The 19,208-nt window shown below is 47.5% G+C and overlaps 1 protein-coding gene across 1 annotated transcript in view; it reads right to left on the bottom strand.

Moving 5' to 3' along the window:
* Positions 1 to 18,703, bottom strand: part of ABCC1 (ATP binding cassette subfamily C member 1) — a 106,026-nt gene extending 87,323 nt beyond the window's left edge. Inside the window, exons 1-5 of the mRNA XM_006101666.2 lie at positions 18,644 to 18,703; positions 17,743 to 17,919; positions 11,663 to 11,788; positions 6,352 to 6,489; positions 5,078 to 5,203 (exon numbers count right to left, since the gene is read on the bottom strand). Coding sequence (XP_006101728.1) covers positions 5,078 to 5,203; positions 6,352 to 6,489; positions 11,663 to 11,788; positions 17,743 to 17,919; positions 18,644 to 18,703 — 627 coding nt within the window. The remainder of the gene's footprint in view (positions 1 to 5,077; positions 5,204 to 6,351; positions 6,490 to 11,662; positions 11,789 to 17,742; positions 17,920 to 18,643) is intronic.
* Positions 18,704 to 19,208: the final 505 nt, after the last annotated feature.

Raw genomic sequence — 19,208 nt, 5'->3', positions numbered from 1 at the left:
AAATAAAGACAGCACACCGGGCTGCTATCATTATTACTGGCTGGGACGATTTAACTGTCCAACAATAAAAGAGATGTGCTGCTATGTCTTGTAACACTGCTGATTTTTGTTGCCTCTCTTGCTTAGAGCTGTCCTAATCACCTCCCTGCTCAGGACCAGTTTCTTCTTCCGTAACACCCACCACACACACGACGCCCTTTCCCCATGACCTCAGCCGTCTCTTCCTGGATTTGATGCTCTAGGGCACGCAGGGTCACCGTCCAGTCAACCCTCCGCCCTACCTGCCTGGGTTCCGACAGTGGCTTCCTAAGTCTTCAGTGGGAGGGATCCTCTGAACGCCCCCACCCAGTGTGTCACCCCCCCACTGAAAAATCTCCCAGCAGGTCAGGATTCCAAGGCCTTATGGTGACACACTATTCCACCCTGATCTTTAGTGCTCGGCTTCCTGGCCCGTCCTACCCGACCAAGCAGAACTCATGCAGTTCCCGCTCACACTCCCACGTTCCATCACGTTGCCGGTCCTTTGCACATGCTGGCTCCTCTGCCGGGAGCGCTTTCCTGTGCAGCCTCCAGCCTTCAACGTCGCTGGCCTGGCAAGGCCTCTCCTTTCTCTGACTCAGGCATCCGCTCCCCTGGATGCTGGCTGGCCTCGGAGCCCCCGTCTATCCTGCAGCTGCTGGCTTATTAGCCGGCTGCCCGCCTCCACCTCTCCTCAAGAGCAGTAGTCAACGTTTGCTCATCTCTGGGGACTCAGAGCCAGCTCAGCCCCTGGCACAATGCTGAATTACTAAATGACCAGAAGTGTACCGGAGAAAAGGATTTAAAATGGTGTTTACGATGCGCTTATAAACAGTCTGAACTAAGCAGCTGCCTCTGGGATGTGAGTGGTAGAGACAAACCGTGGAGGGGCAGGAGGGAACTTTCTGGAGTCCAGGTCATGTTCTATACCTTAAGAGAGGCTTCAGTTATTCATTTATCAAGAACTCACTGACTGGTAATAAGACTCAGCAATGTCACTGTATGTAAATTTTACTTTCAGGGGAAAAAGCTATACACAGATAGTGATTTGCACGGTGAAGTGTCTGGGTGAAGAATCTAATGTATTTCAAAGGAAGTTTCAGATATCAAAAAAAATTAATGGGTTGACTGGCTGGCTGGATAGCTATGTGATGAAACAAGTTTAGCAAAATGTGAACTGTGGATTCTAGTTGGTGGTCAGATGAGTTCTCCCCGTGCGAGTCTTTCAACTCCACTGTTCGTGTGAAATGTTCATAGTAAAATGAGCTGAGAGGTTCTTAGCTGAGGTGCACCAGTGCATTCAACCGTGCCCCCGGGATCTTGCTAAATGAGGCTGAGTCAGCCAGGCTCAGGAGGCCTGAGACCTGCGTTTCCAATGAGCACCTGGGATGCCAATGCCGCTGGTCCGAGGATCCACGCTGAGAAGTGAGGGCCTGCCACATGACCACGTCTGACCACGAAGTCCCAACTGCAAATGGAAACCCGCTCCCCCAACCCTAAGCAGCAGCCTCAGAAAAGGAACCAGCAAGATAAAAGGAACAGAGGCCGGGGACAGGCAGGAACCTGGTCAGCCATGCTCAGCCGCCTGGAGGACAGGAGCAGCCCTGGCGGGAGACCAGGGCCAGAATAGACGTCTGAGTCACACAAGGGGCTGGCCGGCGGGGTGACTCAGCAAGGACGACCAGGGAAGCCAAGTGCTGCCGGCTCCCACCCAGGCCTCGTCTGGCCCAGGCCACCTCAGGGCTTGGCTGACTGCCCTCTCTGAGGACAGGCGACAGGAACTGCTGCTAGAAGCACAGGAGAGAGGCAGGGGTTGGCCTCTCCCCACTTTCAGGCTCCGCTGGCACCAGCTCTGAGGGAGACAGGCACAGAAGGTACCTAACTGTGTCCCCCCTTCTCGCATCCGGGACAGGGAGGAGGGTGAGGTGAGTATCAGGTGGAGCCTCAACCCCTTTTCAAGATGAGGACACTGAGGTCCTGCAAGGAGGGGCGATAGCCCCAAATAGAAAAGTTCCCAATCTAAAGTCACGTGACCTGCTTCTCCGCCTTCATCTCAGCTGTTTCCATGGTCATTTCTCTCCCGTCTCCCCAAGAGACCAGAAGCTTCCTGAGGCATGCGGCAGATGCTCTTTCCCAAGGTGGCCAGAGAGGCCCTGCCATCCCACGTGGTCGCACAGTGAGATCTGGCCACTTCCCCGTCTAGGGGTGGGTCTGTGTCCCCCCACCTTGCTGCCAAGCAGACTTCTGTGATTGGACAGAGGGGTGAAGGCCTGGGGAGAGGACGGGAGTGGGGAGCAGGGGTCAATGGGGGAAGGAGAGGGGGACATCTGTAATACTTTCAACGATAAAGATAAATTAAAAGAAAGAGAGAGGAGGGCAGGCGTGACACTGTGTGACTCTGGGACTGGACCATAAAAGGTGACGCAGCTTCTGCCTGGCTCCCTCTCTTGGAACACACGCGGCTACCACGCTGTGAGGACCCTGGCCGCTTGGGAGGCCACATGGAGCAGCCACGCCCGGCCGGGGCTCCAGCCAGGAGCCGAGTTCACCACCAGACAAGTGAGAGAGGAAGTCAAACTCGAGCCCCTACAACCATCCGACTTGGAGAGTCCCCAAGTAAGACCCGCCAAGCCAAGCCCGGCCAACACCCACGACTGTGAGACACAATAAACTAAAGACAGGCTGGGTGTGATGGAATAACAGATAACCAGCAGGGCATGAGCCACATCTATTTCACACACTGCTGTGGCCCCAGAACTAAGCACATATACAGCGCATGCCTAAAAAATGTCTGTGCAAGGGATGAAGGGACCCAGGTGGGATGACAGCCCAGGGTCTGCCCAACATAGGCCGCCTCGGCCATCAGATTTAGTGATAAGTTAGGTTGAACAGCCCACTTCTCTGAACTCTGATTCCTAACACAGATAAACAATGACTGGGGAGAAGAGTCGGGGTATCCCGGCGCCCCACAGCCCAGCCTCCAGCTGTTGCTGAACACGCAAGTGGGCCCAGGGTGGCAGGTCAGGCCCCAGGCCCAGGCCCCTGGGAACACAGAACACAATGGGAGGAGGACATCAGCTCTACGAGCCACCTCCCTGCACACGCCCAGGAAAACCTGGACTCAGTCCCCTCGGAGGAACCCAAGGTCTGCAGCCACCTAGGGGGTGTGGCTCGTTTGGTGCGATTCTCAGCTCCACAGAGCAGCCTGACAATTAATAAATGCTTCCAGATGGGGACACTGCACTGCCATACATCCACACACACACATACAAACTCTGAGGACCAGCGGACACAATCGCCACTGACATCTGAGCCCTCCTTTGTGCCAGGCGTGGGCCAGGATCCAATGGGTGCTACAGGCATGGTTGCTGCCTTTGTGAACCTTGCACACATGCAAACACACATGTACAAGAACATACTAACACATGCATACAAACACTCCATCATACATCTACATACAAAACATGAACATAAAAACACAAATATACACACATATGTAAACACAGACACACACATACATACACATATACAAACACATACATGCACACAAACACATTTGCATACACACACAATCTGTTAATTTCTCCAACTCAGTTCCTCCTTGAGCAGGGAAATCCAAGAATGGGGCCTTTCAGGACACAGGTTTCAGCTTCCTCCTCATGCTGCTGCCCCACAAGTCCCTTCATCGCTGACAAAGGCAGCCTCAGCCTTTTGCTGAGGTTTAGGCCCCACCCAACAGAACTACTAGTACAGCAGCTGAAAACTGCTCCTGCTGCAATTTCACCGGTTAACAGCTGACTAGCCACGAACAAAGCATCAAATAAAAGCTCCAAAGGCTTCCAGTCCCTCTCAGAATAAAATCCACACAGCTCATCTGGCCTACCTCTCAAAGCCACCCTCAGCCCTTGCCTGCCTCTGCTGCTCCAGCCATGCTGGCCTCGCCTGCTGTTCCCTCAACATTCCACAGCAGCTCCTGCCCCAGGGCCTTTGCACTTGCCACCACTCTGCCTGGAAGGCTCTTTCTCCAAGTGTTTGCTAGGTTGGCTCCTTCGCTTCTTTAGGTCTCTGCTCCAGTGTGATTTCCTGGGGGAGACCTTCTGTGATCGCTCACCAAAAACTGCACCTGGCCCCCAACCATCATCCCCATTTCCTTTCCCTGCTTTCTTCTACTTAGCATTTACCACCACCAGACAGACATGTGGGTCCTGGGTTACTGTTTGTCCCCATCCATGACAAGCTAAGCCTCACGTGGACAAGATCTCTGCTTTATTCACTGCTACAGCCCTGTGCCCAGATCAGAGCCTGGCACTCAGCAATGGCTGGAACGGTGGAAGGAAGAAAGGGAAGGAAAGGAGGAGGGAGAGAGCGGGGGGACAAGAAAGACAAGGAGGAGGAGGGAAAGAGGGGAGGGAGAAAGAAGAGAGGCAAGGGTGACAAATTACTATGTTCCTGTATTCCCCCAGCAGGAAGAGTGGCCATCTCCACCTGCCCAAAGATTTCTTTCTGCACATATAGGATTTCCCTCAAACTGACAGGCCAGACCAAGGTTCTCAAACTCAAATCCCTCAGTGGCCAGGCACGTACCTAGATGAAAGAAGAAAGACTGTACAATGCAATAGGGAGTGGTGGGGACTGCGGTAAACTAAGGCAACCCCCCTCAGCTCTGGCCAACTGCTGCCATGTGCACTAATGGCCCTGACGCTGCCTGAACGTCTCATATTTTGTAGAAAGCTTGGACACTTAGATTTATGTGAAACTTCCCTATTTTTAAATGTTTGCTCACATGTCCTAAAATCACTATGCCAACTAAATGAGGAAACCTATAGGCCTGCAAGCCACAGCAATTTACACTAGAAACCAGATTCCCTCCTCAGGCTCTCCCACCCCAGCCCATGGCTCCGCTTTGCCCTGTCAAGTGGGAGGACAATATAACCCATCTCCAGGCATGTGGGACAGATGGAATGAGATCCCAGGTGGGTGATCCTGGCTCAGAACAAGTGTCCAATCAACATTAGCCACCTGTACAATGTTTCTCGACCACATTCGTGATCGCACTTACAGGGTCGTTGATGGTTTCTGAGAACAGGGGCGAGCGGTCTGAGAAACAGGACAGCACGAGCTGAATCAGCACGAGGGAGAAGTAAATGTAGAAAGTGACATCACGAAACACATCGACGTTGGCATCCTAAACGTGAGGGAAGGAGGAGGGAGAAAATCACTTTTTGGAAGTAGCTTGCCCACCCCACACCCCCTCCCCTGCACGTTAACACAAGGGAGGCCGTTCCATCAGAGTGTGGCCTGTACCACCCGGGGAGGGCGACCCCCGTGGTGGGAGGGGGCCCAGGCTCGGGAGTGAAGCAGACCCACATTAGGTTCTATCTCTGCTCACACTGGCTCTGGGACTTTGTCCGCTTACCTAAACCTCTCTGTGCCTCCGTTTCCCCATCTATAAACAGACCTCCCAGGGCACACTCGGCAGTGTGTGGAGACATTTCTGTTTGTCACACTTGGGAGGTGCAGCTGGCACCCAGTGAGAGGAAGCCAGGGATGCCCCTAACATCCGACAGAGTACGGGGCAGCCTCCCACAACAAAGACGTCTCTGGCCCACCTGTCAACTAGTGCTGAGGCTGAGAAACCCTGGCCGAGTAATTGTGAGAAGTCAATAAGATTATTCATGGAAAGAACTTCACCCTCCGCCTGGCACTTTGCCAACACAAAAACTCAATAAATGTCAGCTGCCATCACTGTTAAAGACAGGGTACTGTACACTGCAGGTGCTCAATAAATGCCCTGTTTCTTTCCCTTCCTTTGCCTGACGCCAGTTCCAGATTAGCTCAGAGATGACAGGGAACAACAGGACAGAGTCTGAAAGCGCAGACTCTTCAGGATCCTAGGAGCGGCATATGGCAGCCAACGTGAGCCACTTCTCAGCCAGACTAGCGGCTGATGACACCAAGGTAACCTGGGGACAATCGGGGGCCCCCTGAGGGTGCAGCCACTCTGTAAACACCGCTCCCTGCTCGGCTCCCTTCCAGACTGAAGACATCTGTTTGCTGCTAACACAGGCTCACAGGGTGGTGTGCATCAGCCGAGGCTCCTGCCCCTGGAGGACCCACATGGGCTACTCGGAGCTACACAGACAAGTCGGGTCGTGAGGAAAGAAGGTTCTAGAACAAAGGCTGGAGGAGGTATTGAAATCCCTAGGGAAGAAGCTGGGCCCACTGGTGCCCATCTCCTGGTTCCCATGGCCACCCATGCTTTCCACACCATCCAAAAGGAACAGGCATCTCTCCCAAGGGCCACCCAGGAAGATGCAGTGAGGCCACACTTACCTCTTTTAAGGCGGTCATGATTTTGGATCTCAAGATGACAAGGGCACATAGTAGGGCTATAAGCCAGTATGTGAGCATGATCCCTGAGGACTGGATCCCCTTCCTTCTCTCAAGCTGAATTAAAAAGGTAGCAAGCAGCTAGCGGAGAGAAGCACACAACAGAAGTCGTCAGGAGAAGGCCAGGGCCCCAAAGCCCCCGTGGTCCCCAAGGTCCCCCACAGTCCAGGGGCCTGGCAGACGCTAGGCTTCAAGTGAGGCTGCCCTTAGCCTAGTGGTACAACAACAGCCTGGGGGAGGACTTGGCTCCAGAACCAGCTCTGCTCTGACCCTGCTGGGTGACCCTGAGCAAGTTATCAAACCTCTCTGAGCCTCCACGGCCTCATCTGCAAAGCAGAGTTGATAACAGCACCTGCCTCGATGGCTGTGGAATTTAATGAGGTCATGTTTAGATCTGGACTAGGAGGCGGAAGTTCACTAGAGAACAGAAAAGGGCACCTTTTTTTAAGAGACCAGATAGTAAATATTTTGGGCTTTGTGGGCCATAGTTTCTGTCAGAACTACTCAACATTGCTATTGCAGTGGACACCAGCCCTAGATGACCCATGAACGAATGGGCATGGCTGCATGCCAATAACAGCAAGCAGCGGGCCCACCCGATTTAGAACCGGAAAGACCTGTGTTCGACTCCTGCTTTAGGTGACAGGGATGACTGTTCTTTATGGAGCACCTGCTACTTTTGCCCCATAGGAAGCATTCACACGCACTAACTCGCTGCCCCCCGGCCTCCCCGAGAGCCGGAGCCTCAGTTTGCATTCGAGGAAACGAGGTTACTTCATCCGTCCACAGTCACACATCTCATGTTCAGGGGTTTTCATTAGAACCATGGTGATGGGGAACTGGGATTTTTACTTCATTCCTGATACCTGGCGCTACTGCTTCCATTTTACATGTGACTAAATGATTGGGGAGAAAAACTAAATAAAACTGCTTTTCCTTGAAAAAAGGAAACTCACGGCTCTCTCCCAGAAGGCAGAGCCACCCGCTTGAGGCAGATCCCCAAGACCAGTCTCAGTCACCCACCCTAAGGAGCTGTAGGTCACCCAGGCACCTCCCCTCATAACCCAGCTGCTGGAACCAGAAACGGGTCTGTCCGCCTGTCCTGCTCAGTGCCCCCATCTCCTTCACTCCCCACATCTAATCCATCAAAACACACACTGGTCCTGCCACTAAGGCCAGTCCTCAGTTTACCCACTGCTCACTCTGATCCTAGCCTCCATCCCCTCTTGCCAGGTGATCCCAGTGCTCTCATCCCCACTGCTCTCCCAGCTTCCTGCCCAACAATCCATTCTCCACTTGGAGGCAACAGTCAGCTTTTAAATATGCAAAGCCAGGCCCTAGCCAGTTTGGCTCAGTGGATAGAGTGTGGGTCTGCGGATGGAAGGGTCCAGGTTCAATTCTGGTCAAGGCACAAGCCTTGGTTGCGAGCTCGATCGCCAGTGTGGGGCATGTAGGAGGCAGCCGATCAATACTTCTCTCTCATCATGGATGTTTCTATCTCTCTCTCTCCTGCAGATGCCTTGGCAGGGCCAGACCGAATGATTTCATGGGTCTTATGTGGCCCCGGACCAGACATTCCCCACCCCTGGTCTACCCCCACAACCCCCACTCGACCTTCTTGCTTCAAGAAAGGCTCATCGTCCTCCTCCTTATGCTCCCTTTTGGCCTTGACCCTCCCTTGGACATACTGTTCTCTCTGCTCAAAACACCCTGCCCCAAACTTGCTCCCTCCTCCCTCTACAACACTCGGGGCCATGCTTGCCGAGGACGTCAAGCATGTTCTCTCTGAAATCAATAAAAATATATTTTAAAAAATAATAATAAATAAATATGCAAAGCCAGGCATATCACATCCTTGCTGAAAACCTCTATCTTTCAGACCTGAGGTTTAACCTGGGTTCCAAGGACAGGCTGTGGATAGAACCTGGGAGTCCATGAACTTGGATGGGGAACAATTACAGCTTTGTCTTCCCACATCAGCATCACCAGTAATAAGTGGAGGCAATAAACCACAACAGCAGTACCCGGGACTGTCACAAATAGACATCATATCTGAAAATGTACAGCTGAAGAGGTCCCCACTATTGCTATTTGGAAGTAAAGGAGCATCACCCCTGCTGCTAGATCTTGGTGTGAAATACATTAATAAAGAAACATATTTTTTTTACATTAAATCTTTTGATAACTGCATTTAAATACAATTGGTTTCCCAGTCCAAATCCCTTACAACTGACGAATGGATAAAAAATGGGTGGTGCCTGGCTGGTGTGGTCCTGTGGTTGAGCATCGACCTATGAACCTAGTGGTCATGGTTCGATGCCCGGTCAGGGCACAGCCAGGGTTGCAGCCTCGATCCCCAGTAGGGGGGTGTGCAGGAGGCAGCCGATCGATGATTCTCTCTCATCATTGATGTTTCTTTCTCTCCCTCTCCCTTCCTCTCTGAAATCAATAAAAATATATTTTTTAAAAAAACGGAGGTGGGGAGGGGGGACGGTGAAACCATATAATCCAATACACTCAGCAATTCAACAACAACAACAACAAAAACCTTTGCTACACTCAACGCGGTTGAACCGCTGTTGCTATGACTTCAGTCTCACACTGCTCCAGCCTGCATGGTCCCACTCACGTGACATTCCAGAAGAGGCAAAGCGCCGGGGACAGATACCATGTGAGTGGTTCCTGGGAAAGGGGCGAGGCCGAGGCTGAGGCAGAGGAGCAGCAGGAGAGCATGTGGGGTGATGGGCTGCTGTCTATACTGTGGAAGTGGCAGTGACAAGACAGTGTATGTTTATCAATGAACCCCAACTAAAAATATAAATGTACAGCACAGAAGCTTCACATATACACACATGGGTGTGATTGGTTTCCTTTGTAATCCTCTGTTTTTAAGAACATCATTCTGAGAAGGAGAGTAGATTGGCAAAGGAGAAAGGGGTCCGTGGCACAAAAAGTTTAGAACCCAGTGTTGGGAGTGAAAAACAAAACCCACTTATCCTGAAGCTCAGGGTCCCACAGGCTCAGGCCTCTGCCATCCCAGCTCCCCTCCTCTCCTCCTCACCTCTCCACCCCAGCCACACAGGCCAACTCTCCATTTCTCCCTCCGACCCCGGGACTTCTGCATGTGCTATTCTCGCCAATGGTGTTCATCTGCCCATGGCCCCTTCAACTTTTTAACATCCTGCTCATCCTTCAGGCCTCAGCTCCGTCATCCCTTCCTTCCTACCCTCCAAACCAAACCAGTTCACCTAACTTCACTCTCACAGCAATCTGCACACAGGTAAATATTTTGTGCCTTTTTGGGGAATCATTTGTTGAATGTCCATTTACTCAGCTGGACTGTACATTCCATGACAACAGGAACTGTTGTTTTATCTTCAACTCCTGGCCCATATTAGGAATGAAAAATATTTGCTGACTGCCTCGCATCCCATACTCCGAGTGCCTGTATATTCCGGTCCCCGGGCATGTCGGGAGAATGTTCCTGCAACAGGAAGAGCAGGGCTGGTCCTTCCCTCCTGGAGCCCTGAGGAGAGAGACTGAGCATTTCATAGGCCAGTTCACCTCTTGGCCAGCCCAGCTCAGAGCCCTGGGGGGTACAAAGCCCGATGACCCTCACCCCGTCATACTGTGTGCCGCTATCACAGACAAAGGTCTGAATGAAGAATCAGAAGACCAGGAGCAGGGAAAGTTAAGGGAATATGAGTTATCACAGCCCAAACTAGTCCACCTTGACTCTCCTTTGCCAAAATGTAGAGGTCAAGACCTCCAGGCCAGCAAAACCAAGCCCTTCATTTCCCCATTCCCTCAATACGTTTGTGGAGTGCTTATTGCATGTCAGGCACAGTGCCAGGCTCTGGGGGCACAAAGGAGAGCAAAGCCCCGCACAGGTGCCAGGTATTAGCAAAGAGTCCCACCAACACACCAGACCAGATAGCCTGCGTGTGAAGCCGGCTCTGCTGCTTATTGGCTGTGACCTTGGGCCAGTTCTCTCTCTTATCTGTGTCTCAACTTGCTTATCTACAAAATGGGACTAATGAGCCAACATACTTAAATGAATTATTATGCAAAGGGACTAGGGTAGTGCCTGGTACAGAGCACACACTGTTAACCTGTGCTATAAAGATTCCTGGTCCTTCACAACTTGACCCCGACTTGCCTTCCTTGACCCCCTTGTTGCATTCACTGTCTACCACAGGGGTGGGGAACCTTTTTTCTGCCAAGAGCCATGTGGATATTTATAACATCATTTGCTTAATATTATTCGCTTAATATAAATGTATGTGGCTATGAAAACAGCTCCTAGATTCATTGAATTTTGAGTCCCGTCTGCAGATGCCTTGGCAGGGCCAGACCGAATGATTTCATGGGTCTTATGTGGCCCCGGACCAGACATTCCCCACCCCTGGTCTACCCCCAGAACCCTCACTCGACCTTCTTGCTTCAAGAAAGGCTCATCGTCCTCCTCCTTATGCTCCCTTTTGGCCTCCAACCCTCCCTTGGACATACTGTTCTCTCTGCTCAAAACATCCTGCCCCAAACTTGCTCTCTCCTCCCTCTACAACACTCAGGGCCATGCTTGCTGAGAACGTTCCAGCTCCTTAGAGGACCCAAGGGACATGGTACCTTGTAGGAATGGCCTTCACTCAGAGCATGTCACTGTGGAATGCAAGGACTAAAAGCATGACCTCTGAGTGACCACCCCTTGCTAGACCATGTGTTAGCTGTGTGACCTTTCGCAGGGCCTATCTCACAGGGTTATTCTGAGAATTAGATATAATTCTCAGTGATAAAGCAGTTCTCCTGTTTGCATCTCCCACTAAATGAGGGACCCACATGGGGCAGGGTGGTCTCTCGTTCAGCTTGGCATCCACTCCTTGTGCAGAGCCTAAAAGCTCAAGAGACCCTTAGGTCCCAGGCAACTACTGTAAGCGATGAGCTGGCCAGTGCAAGAAGAGAGAACAGCAGGTGCAGCGCAGGACGGCACCTGCACTCAGCCTCGGGCGCAGGGAGGGCAAATGGCAGTGGGGACTGTGACAACCGGACCACGCTTGCCCCATTGAAAGGCTGCAGTCACCTCTCAACTCCAGCCGACTGCTGCCCCAGAAGACTGGTAGTCTGGTGCTACCGGACCTTTGAGTTTTTTGAGAGAAGCCAGATTTGTGGATTTTTACTGTGAGATCTTCTCATTTTTAAATGCTGGCCACTGCTTTTGATCTCCATACTGCCTGGCGGGCAGCCACCTCCTACTTACCATGGTGATGCCCAAGAGGGTTGGGCTGACCAGAAACACTGGGGCCGGGAAGTTGCCCCAATTTCTTTCCCAGAAAGAGTAGAAGAGGTCTGCCCAGCAGACAATCCACAGCAAAAACCCCAAGGCCTGGAAGAGAAGAAAACACGTCTTACAACGGACAGCACTGGAACGTCCCAGCTCAGCCTCCAGGGGACCAGCCAACTCCTACACTATCAGCTACGGTCCTTGAACACAGCACACATCCTCTGGAACACATGCAAGTGCCAAGTAGGGTGAGCCACCGTCTGAGCCCTCCCATGCTGCTCTGTGACCAGTATACTATCCCCTCCTGCGCCCCTGGCATGACTTAATCTGTCTGGTCACTATTCGCCCCAGCACTTGAAAACAAGATCTCAGTCTAAATATTATCTATATTAGCAATGCTAGCAGCTTGCATACAGCCTCTCTCACAATAACCATTCATCCAACCAAAATGTATTGGGGGCTTGCAATGGGCCACATACTTTTCAAGGTGCCAAGGATCCAAAAGTGAACAAAAAAGACACAAGTGCCTGTCTTCATGGAGCTAAGATTCTAATGGAACGGAAACAAGAAACAAACTGAAAAATACATATTATAAAAGCCAGAAAGTAACAAGTGATATGAAGAAAAACAAAACAGGTGAGGGAAGACCTCTCTGATCAGGTGACATCGGAGTGAAAAGCCAAAAATGAACAACTAAGGGAATGAACAAGTCAGGCGGCGAGAACAGCAAGTGCCTGGTTCGGGAACAAGATCAGTGGTTTATGGCTACCGTGGAAGGAGCAACGGGCTTCGTAGGAGATGGCTGAAGAGGAGCGGTGAGGACTTCTGGATCTTATTCTCTGTGGGGAGGTGTTACCAGAAGGTTTTTGAACAAGGCAAGGACAAGATCTGACTCACATTTTAAAGGCAAATAGGAGAAGTACAAAGTGCTCCCAGAGGAAGAGGAAGGCATTAGATCTAGCTCAGGTTAGGGAAACAGACTGCATTTTGAGATAGGTTTGGATGGCAGTGTGAATGAGACAGGTTTAAATGGCGATATAAGCAAAGGGACAGAGAGCGTCAGTAAAATCATTGAAGTTTTCCTGTTTACCAAGGGTTTATGGAAATGAGTCTTGGGTAATGTAGCTTTGAAATATTTCTGAGAAGTATAATTATAAAATTTAAATGACCTCTTGAAACTTTTATTGCATCCCTGATGATACTCAGGCAACGGCAAAGCCACACTAAGTTGCAGGCGCCAGCCTTTCTGACTCCTCGGTAATTTGCCCTACATACTAGCCCTTCCACTTCTGAGGTTCAAATTAGTGCCTCAGAAATTATTTGTCATGTTTCATTTTTTTAGCATAGACTGGGAACACTTGAAAACAAGTGCTCAGATGCCAGGGGTTTTCTCTAGTGTCAATAAGTGTTTAGTAGAAACTAACTCCATGATGAATGGAATTCATTCCACATATACTTTGTTCAAGTATACTTAATAAGTAGCATATTTTACAAATGTGTCTTTTAAATGTCAGTATTTGGGTGAAGTTTTTCTTTGTTTTGATATATTCCTTTGCTATGTCAACCATGGTGTCAGAATTTACCTTTGGAACAGTTGATTTCAGAAACTGTAAAATGAACTAATAATCGTGTGTATCAAATTCAGAGCCCTGGCCTGGGTGGCTCAGTTGGTTGAGCACCGTCCCATACACTGAAAGGTCACCAGTTCGATCCCCGGTCAGGATGTGTGCGGGAGGCAGCCGATCGATGTTTCTCTTTCTCCCCCTCTCCTTTCCTCTTTCTCTAAGTAATCAATAAAAAAAAATTCAGACATGTGAGAATGTGTTCGTAAAGCATGGGGCTTGCAAAAAAACACGCACACACAAAAACTAATGAGATCCATCTAAGTCAACAGGAAAAAGTGGAATGAGGAGCCGGATAGATACATGCTCTAAGTCTCTTCCCCTCAGAAGGCTTATTCTTGCAAGTGGAAAAGTAGTAACTGTGCACTGGAGAAACCAGATGACACTTTGACTAAATGAACAAAATTAACTCCATCACCGAGCTGTTTACCATGCAGACCTAGATATAACAGATTGAGGACACGACATCCCTCTAGTACAGTGGTTCTCAACCTTGGCTGCACATGAGAATCACCTGGGAATCTCTTTAAAATCCTGATTTCTGGGCCCCATCCTCCGGAAATTCTGTTTCTTTGTTACTAATGTTGTGGCCCCACCCCATAACAAAGAAACAGAATTTCTGGAGGATGAGGCCCAGAAATCAGGATTTTAAAAAGATTCCCAGGTGATTCTAATGTGCAGCCAAGGTTGAGAACCACTGCTCTAAAATAACTGCCCACCCCTAGCCGATTTGGCTCAGTGGATAGAGCAGACTGAAGGGTCCTGGGTTCGATTCTGGTCAAGACACATTCCCAGGTTGCAGGCTCAATCCCCAGTAGGGGGCATGCAGGAGATAGCGATCAATGATTCTCTCTTATATCAATAAAAATATATTTAAAAAAAATAAAATAATTTAAATAAATAAAATAACTGGCCCATGCCCAACCGATGTGGCTCAGTGGTTTAGTGTCAAGCTATGAACCAGAAGATCACCTTTGTGTGTGTGTCAGGGCACATGCCCTGGTTGCAGGCTTGATCCCTAGTAAGAGGTATGCAGGAGGCAGCCAATCAATGATTCTCTCTCATCATTGATGTTTCTATCTCTCCCTCTCACCTCCTCTCTGAAATCAATAAAAATAAATTAATAATAAAAAAGACTAAGGCAAGATTATTAAATTTAAAAAGAAAATGAAACAGCTGGCCCACATTCTTCAATTATGTCAATGCCATAAAAAAAACAGAAAGGAGAAGAGATCTTCCAGATTAAAGAAAACTAAAGAGACAACATGATTCAATGCAATACATGACATTGGACTGGATTCTGAACTGGGGGGAAATGCTCAAAAGAATTGTATTGGGACAACTGGAAAAATGGGAAGACAGACAGATTTTTCTTTTAAGTGTTCATGTTAAATTTTCTGAATTTAGTAATTATACTGTGGTTACATGAAGAGAATATCCACCCTTCAAGAAAAGATATTTTGAAAAATTAAGCAGTAAAGGGGCATGGTGGCTGCTACCTACTCTCAAATGATTCAGAAAAATTAAATAATGTATGCATAAAGATAAAACAAATATGACAAAATATTAAAAATCGGTGACTACGAGCAACGAGGATACAGGGCTAGGGCGAGTCCTTGGTATCATTCTTGCAACTTGGCTATAGTTTGAAATTATCTCAGGATAAAAACTTTTCTTTTTTTGCCTTATTTTATTTTTTAAATCATGGTGGACATATATTATACTAGTTTCAAGAGTACAACATAGTGATTCTACATTTACAGACCTTACGATGTGCTTACCACGTATGTCTGACAGTCATCTGTCACTGTACAGTTATTACAATATTATTGACTATATTTCCTGTGCTGTACATTATAGTCCATGACTTACTAATTTTATAACTGGAGTCTGTACCTCCAGTTATAAAATAATTTTTGAAATAATTTTTTATTTTTCAATTACAGTTGATATACAATATTATATTAATTTTGGCACACAATCACTCAGTGATTAGACCTTTCTATCACTTACGAGTAATCACCCCAATAAATCTAGTACCTATCTGATACCACAGTTATTACAATATTATTAAATATATTCCCTATGCTATACTTTACATCCCCATAACTATTCTGTAACTCCCAATTTGTACTTCTAAATCCCTTCACCTTTTTGACCCAGCCCCCAACACCTCTCCCATCTGGCAAAGGTAAAAATGTTCTTTGTATCTATGAGTCTGTTTCTATTCTGCTTTTGTTTTTTAGATTCCACATATAAGTGAAATCATATGGTATTTGTCTTTCTCTGTCTGACTTATTTCACTCAGCACAACAACCTCTGGGTCCATTCATGTTGTTGCAGATGACAAGATTTCATTCTTTTTTGTGGCTGGATCATATTTCATTATACATATCTATTTATATATTGTTTATATATTTGTGTATTGATGGACATTTAGATTGCTCCCATATATTGGCTATCTATATATATAAAAGCCTAAGCGACCGGCCAGCCAACCGGCCGACCGGCTAGTAGCTATGACGTGCACTGACCACAAGGGGGCAGACACTCAATGCAGGAGCAGAAACCACAAGCATGGAAACATGGAACAGACTGATGAATCTCAGAGGGAAAGGAAGAGGGGGGAGGGTGGGAAGAGATTAACCAAAGATCTTATATGCATACTAGAGGCCCGGTGCACAAATTCATGCACTGGTGGGGTCCCTCAGCCTGGCCTGTGGGGAGCGGGCCGAAACCAGCTCTCCAACATCCTGATGGGTCCCGAATTGCAAGAGGGCGCAGGCCAGACCAAGGGACCCCACCGGTGCATGAATCCGTGCACCGGGCCTCTAGCTGTAAATAATGTTGCAATGAACATATGGATGTAAATGTCTTTTTGGTTTAGTGTTTGGGGTTTCTTTGGATAAATATCCCAAAGTGGAACTGCTCTGTCCTTCTTTGTCTCTTGTTATAGCCTTTGTTTTAAAGTCTATTTTGTCTGATATTAAGTATTGCTACTCCAGCATTTTTTTTTCCATTTTCATGAAATATCTTTTTCTATCCCTTTACTTTCAGTTTGTGGTTGTCTTTAGATCTGAAGCGCGTCTATTGTAGACAGCATATGCAAGGGTTTTGTTTTGTTATCACTTAGCCACCATATGTCTTTTGATTGAAGCATTTAATCCATTTGCATTTAAAGTAATTGTTGATAGATACTAGTATGTATTTATTGCCAATTTATTATTCATATTCTTATCTTTCTTTTTTTCTTCTTCTTAAAGAAGACCTTTCAACTTTTCTTATAATACTCACTTAGTGGTGATGAACTCCTTTTGCTTTTTTTTGTGTGTGTGTGTCTGAGAAGCTCTTTATCTGTCCTTTGATTCTAAATGATAGCTTTGCTGGGTAGAGTAATCTCGGTTTTGGGTCCTTGCTGTTCATCACTTTGCATATTTTGTGCCACTCCCTTCTGGTCTGCCAAGTTTCTGTTGAGAAATCAGCTGACATTCTTATGGGAGCTCCCTTATAGGTAACTAACTGCTTTTCTCTTGCTGCTTTTAAGATTCTCTCTTTGTCTTTAACCTTTGCCATTTTAATTATGATGTGTCTTGATGTGGGCCTCTTTGTGGAACTTTCTGCACTTCCTGGACTTGTGTGTATTTTGCCTTCACCAGGTGAAGGAAGAATTTTCATTATTTCTTCAAATAGGTTCTCAATCCCTTGCTCTCTCTTTTCAATACTTGATGTTGTCCCTGAGAACCCTTAAACTGTCCTCATTTTTCAGAATTCTTTTTTCTTTTTGATGTTCTGATTGGGTGTTTTCTGCTACCTTGTCTTCTAAATGACTGATGTGATCCTCTGTTTCATCAAATCTGCTGTTGACTCCTTCTAGTGTATTCTTCATTTCAGTTATTGTATTCTTCATTTCTGACTGGTTCTTTTTATGATTTCTATGTCCTTTTTAATGCTGTTGAGGTTCTCACTAAGTTCCTTGAGCATCCACATCACCATTGTTTTAAACTCTGTATCCCGATTGCTTGCCTTCAAGTTTCATTTAGTTCTTTTTTCTGAAGATTTCTCCTGTTCTTTCTGTTGGGACATGTTTCTTTGTCTCACCATTTTGGCTGCCTCTCTGAGTTTGTTTCTATGTGTTAGGTAGATCTTCTATGTCTCCCAGTCCTGGTAGAATGGCCTAATGTAGTAGGTGTTCTGTGGGGCCCAGTGGCACAGCCTCATGGAGATTAAGAAATGTGCTCAAGGTCCTACAGCTAGTAAGGGACAGAGATGATAAGTGAACCCATGTCTGAATGCAGGGCCCCAGTCTTATCTACCACATCACTGTTCTGTCTTCTAGAAAAAGGAACTCAGGGCCAATGAAGTAGAAGAAACATGTTAGTTTTCACCAACCACTACTGCCCACCCAGGAACACCCCTCTCCCCATGATGACTTACAGTTTTGGCTTTGTTGAGATGTGTCATCTGAATGTAGCCCCGGTCATGGTGGGAAAGATAGAGGAAGTAGAAGGGGAAGCTGACCCAGAGGTAAAAACAAGGCACCCACACAAGGACGGTGTTCTGAAAGCACTTGGTGAAGTCGGGATTGCTGGTGTACCACGTGATGTTCCAGTCCTGTAGAAACAAACACAAGCACAGGGTCAATGGGGTGTGCCAAAGAGTGATGGGGGCTTGTGTGTAATTCAAAACTAGTTGTCACCCTGGCTCAGTATGGCTCAGTTGGTTGGGTGTTGTCCTGTGCACCGAAAGGTTGCTGGTTCGATTCCCAGTCAGGGTGCATGCCCAGGTTGCAGTCTCAATGCCCAGTAGTGGGGTGTGCAGGAGGCAGCTGATTGATGTTTTATTTCTCGCTCACATCAATGTTTCTCTCTCTCTCTCTCTCCCTCACCCCTTTCTTTCTCTCTCTCTCTCTCTCTCTCTCTCTCTCTCTCTCTCTCTCTCTCTCAAAATCAATAAAAATACTTTTTAAAAAAACCAGCTGTCATGGGGTTCAAGAAAAACAAACAAGACCCCTGCTCCTGAAGCCCTCTCAGGCAGAATATGCAACCTGGAAAGTTCACAGTAGCCAGAAAAACTATGAAACAAGGGATCAGGAATAAGAGATGCCTCATTGCACATAACAGACAGGTTCCTAGGAACTATGGCAAATTCCATTGTTGTACAAAGATGGAGACATCCATTTAAAGGAATCTTGCGGGGGTACTTCCCTGTAAACAAAGGAGTCCTTTAGTCATATGGATCATTCCTACTTTACTATCTTGTGAATTGAGGACTTTCTAATCTTCTTCCTCACCCTCACCATTATCATTTTCTTCACCATTATCATTACTACCATTACCATCATTACTATTACAATCACTTTCATCAGCTCCATCAACACCATCATCATCACCACCATTAGCACCATCATCATCATCATCATCATCATCGATAACACCTAAATTGTGCGACGCCCTATTTTAAGTTACTTCATATGTGTTATCCCCTTTAATTCTATAAGTACTTTATCCCTCCTTTTTCAGATAGGAAAACTGAGACACAGAGAGGTTCAAAGACTTGTCTAGTATCACACAGCTGGTAAGATCTGCAGCGGAATTCGAACTCAGGCAATTTGGTTCTGGGTCCCTGCATTTAATGACTAAGCTATCCATCCTTGGTAACAAGTTTGTTGTAAGTACTTTTATTGTTTTTTAAGAAACCACCTATATTTTGTTAAAGAGACATACCAGATAGATAAATAGATATAGACATGTATAGATCAAGTATATCTGCCCAAGAATAAACTTCAACCCGCGGTCAGTCTTCAGTAATGGACAATTTAATTCAAATCCTCATCTGACCACTGACCAGTTACACAACCTTGGGAAAAGTTATTACCTTATTTGGGGGTCTCAATTTTCTAA

This window comes from Myotis lucifugus, unplaced genomic scaffold (assembly GCF_000147115.1).
Source record: "Myotis lucifugus unplaced genomic scaffold, Myoluc2.0 scaffold_376, whole genome shotgun sequence".
NCBI classification, from domain to species: Eukaryota; Metazoa; Chordata; class Mammalia; order Chiroptera; family Vespertilionidae; genus Myotis; species Myotis lucifugus.
Note: the sequence above shows the minus strand (reverse complement) of the source record. Positions and strands in the feature narration are given on the sequence as shown.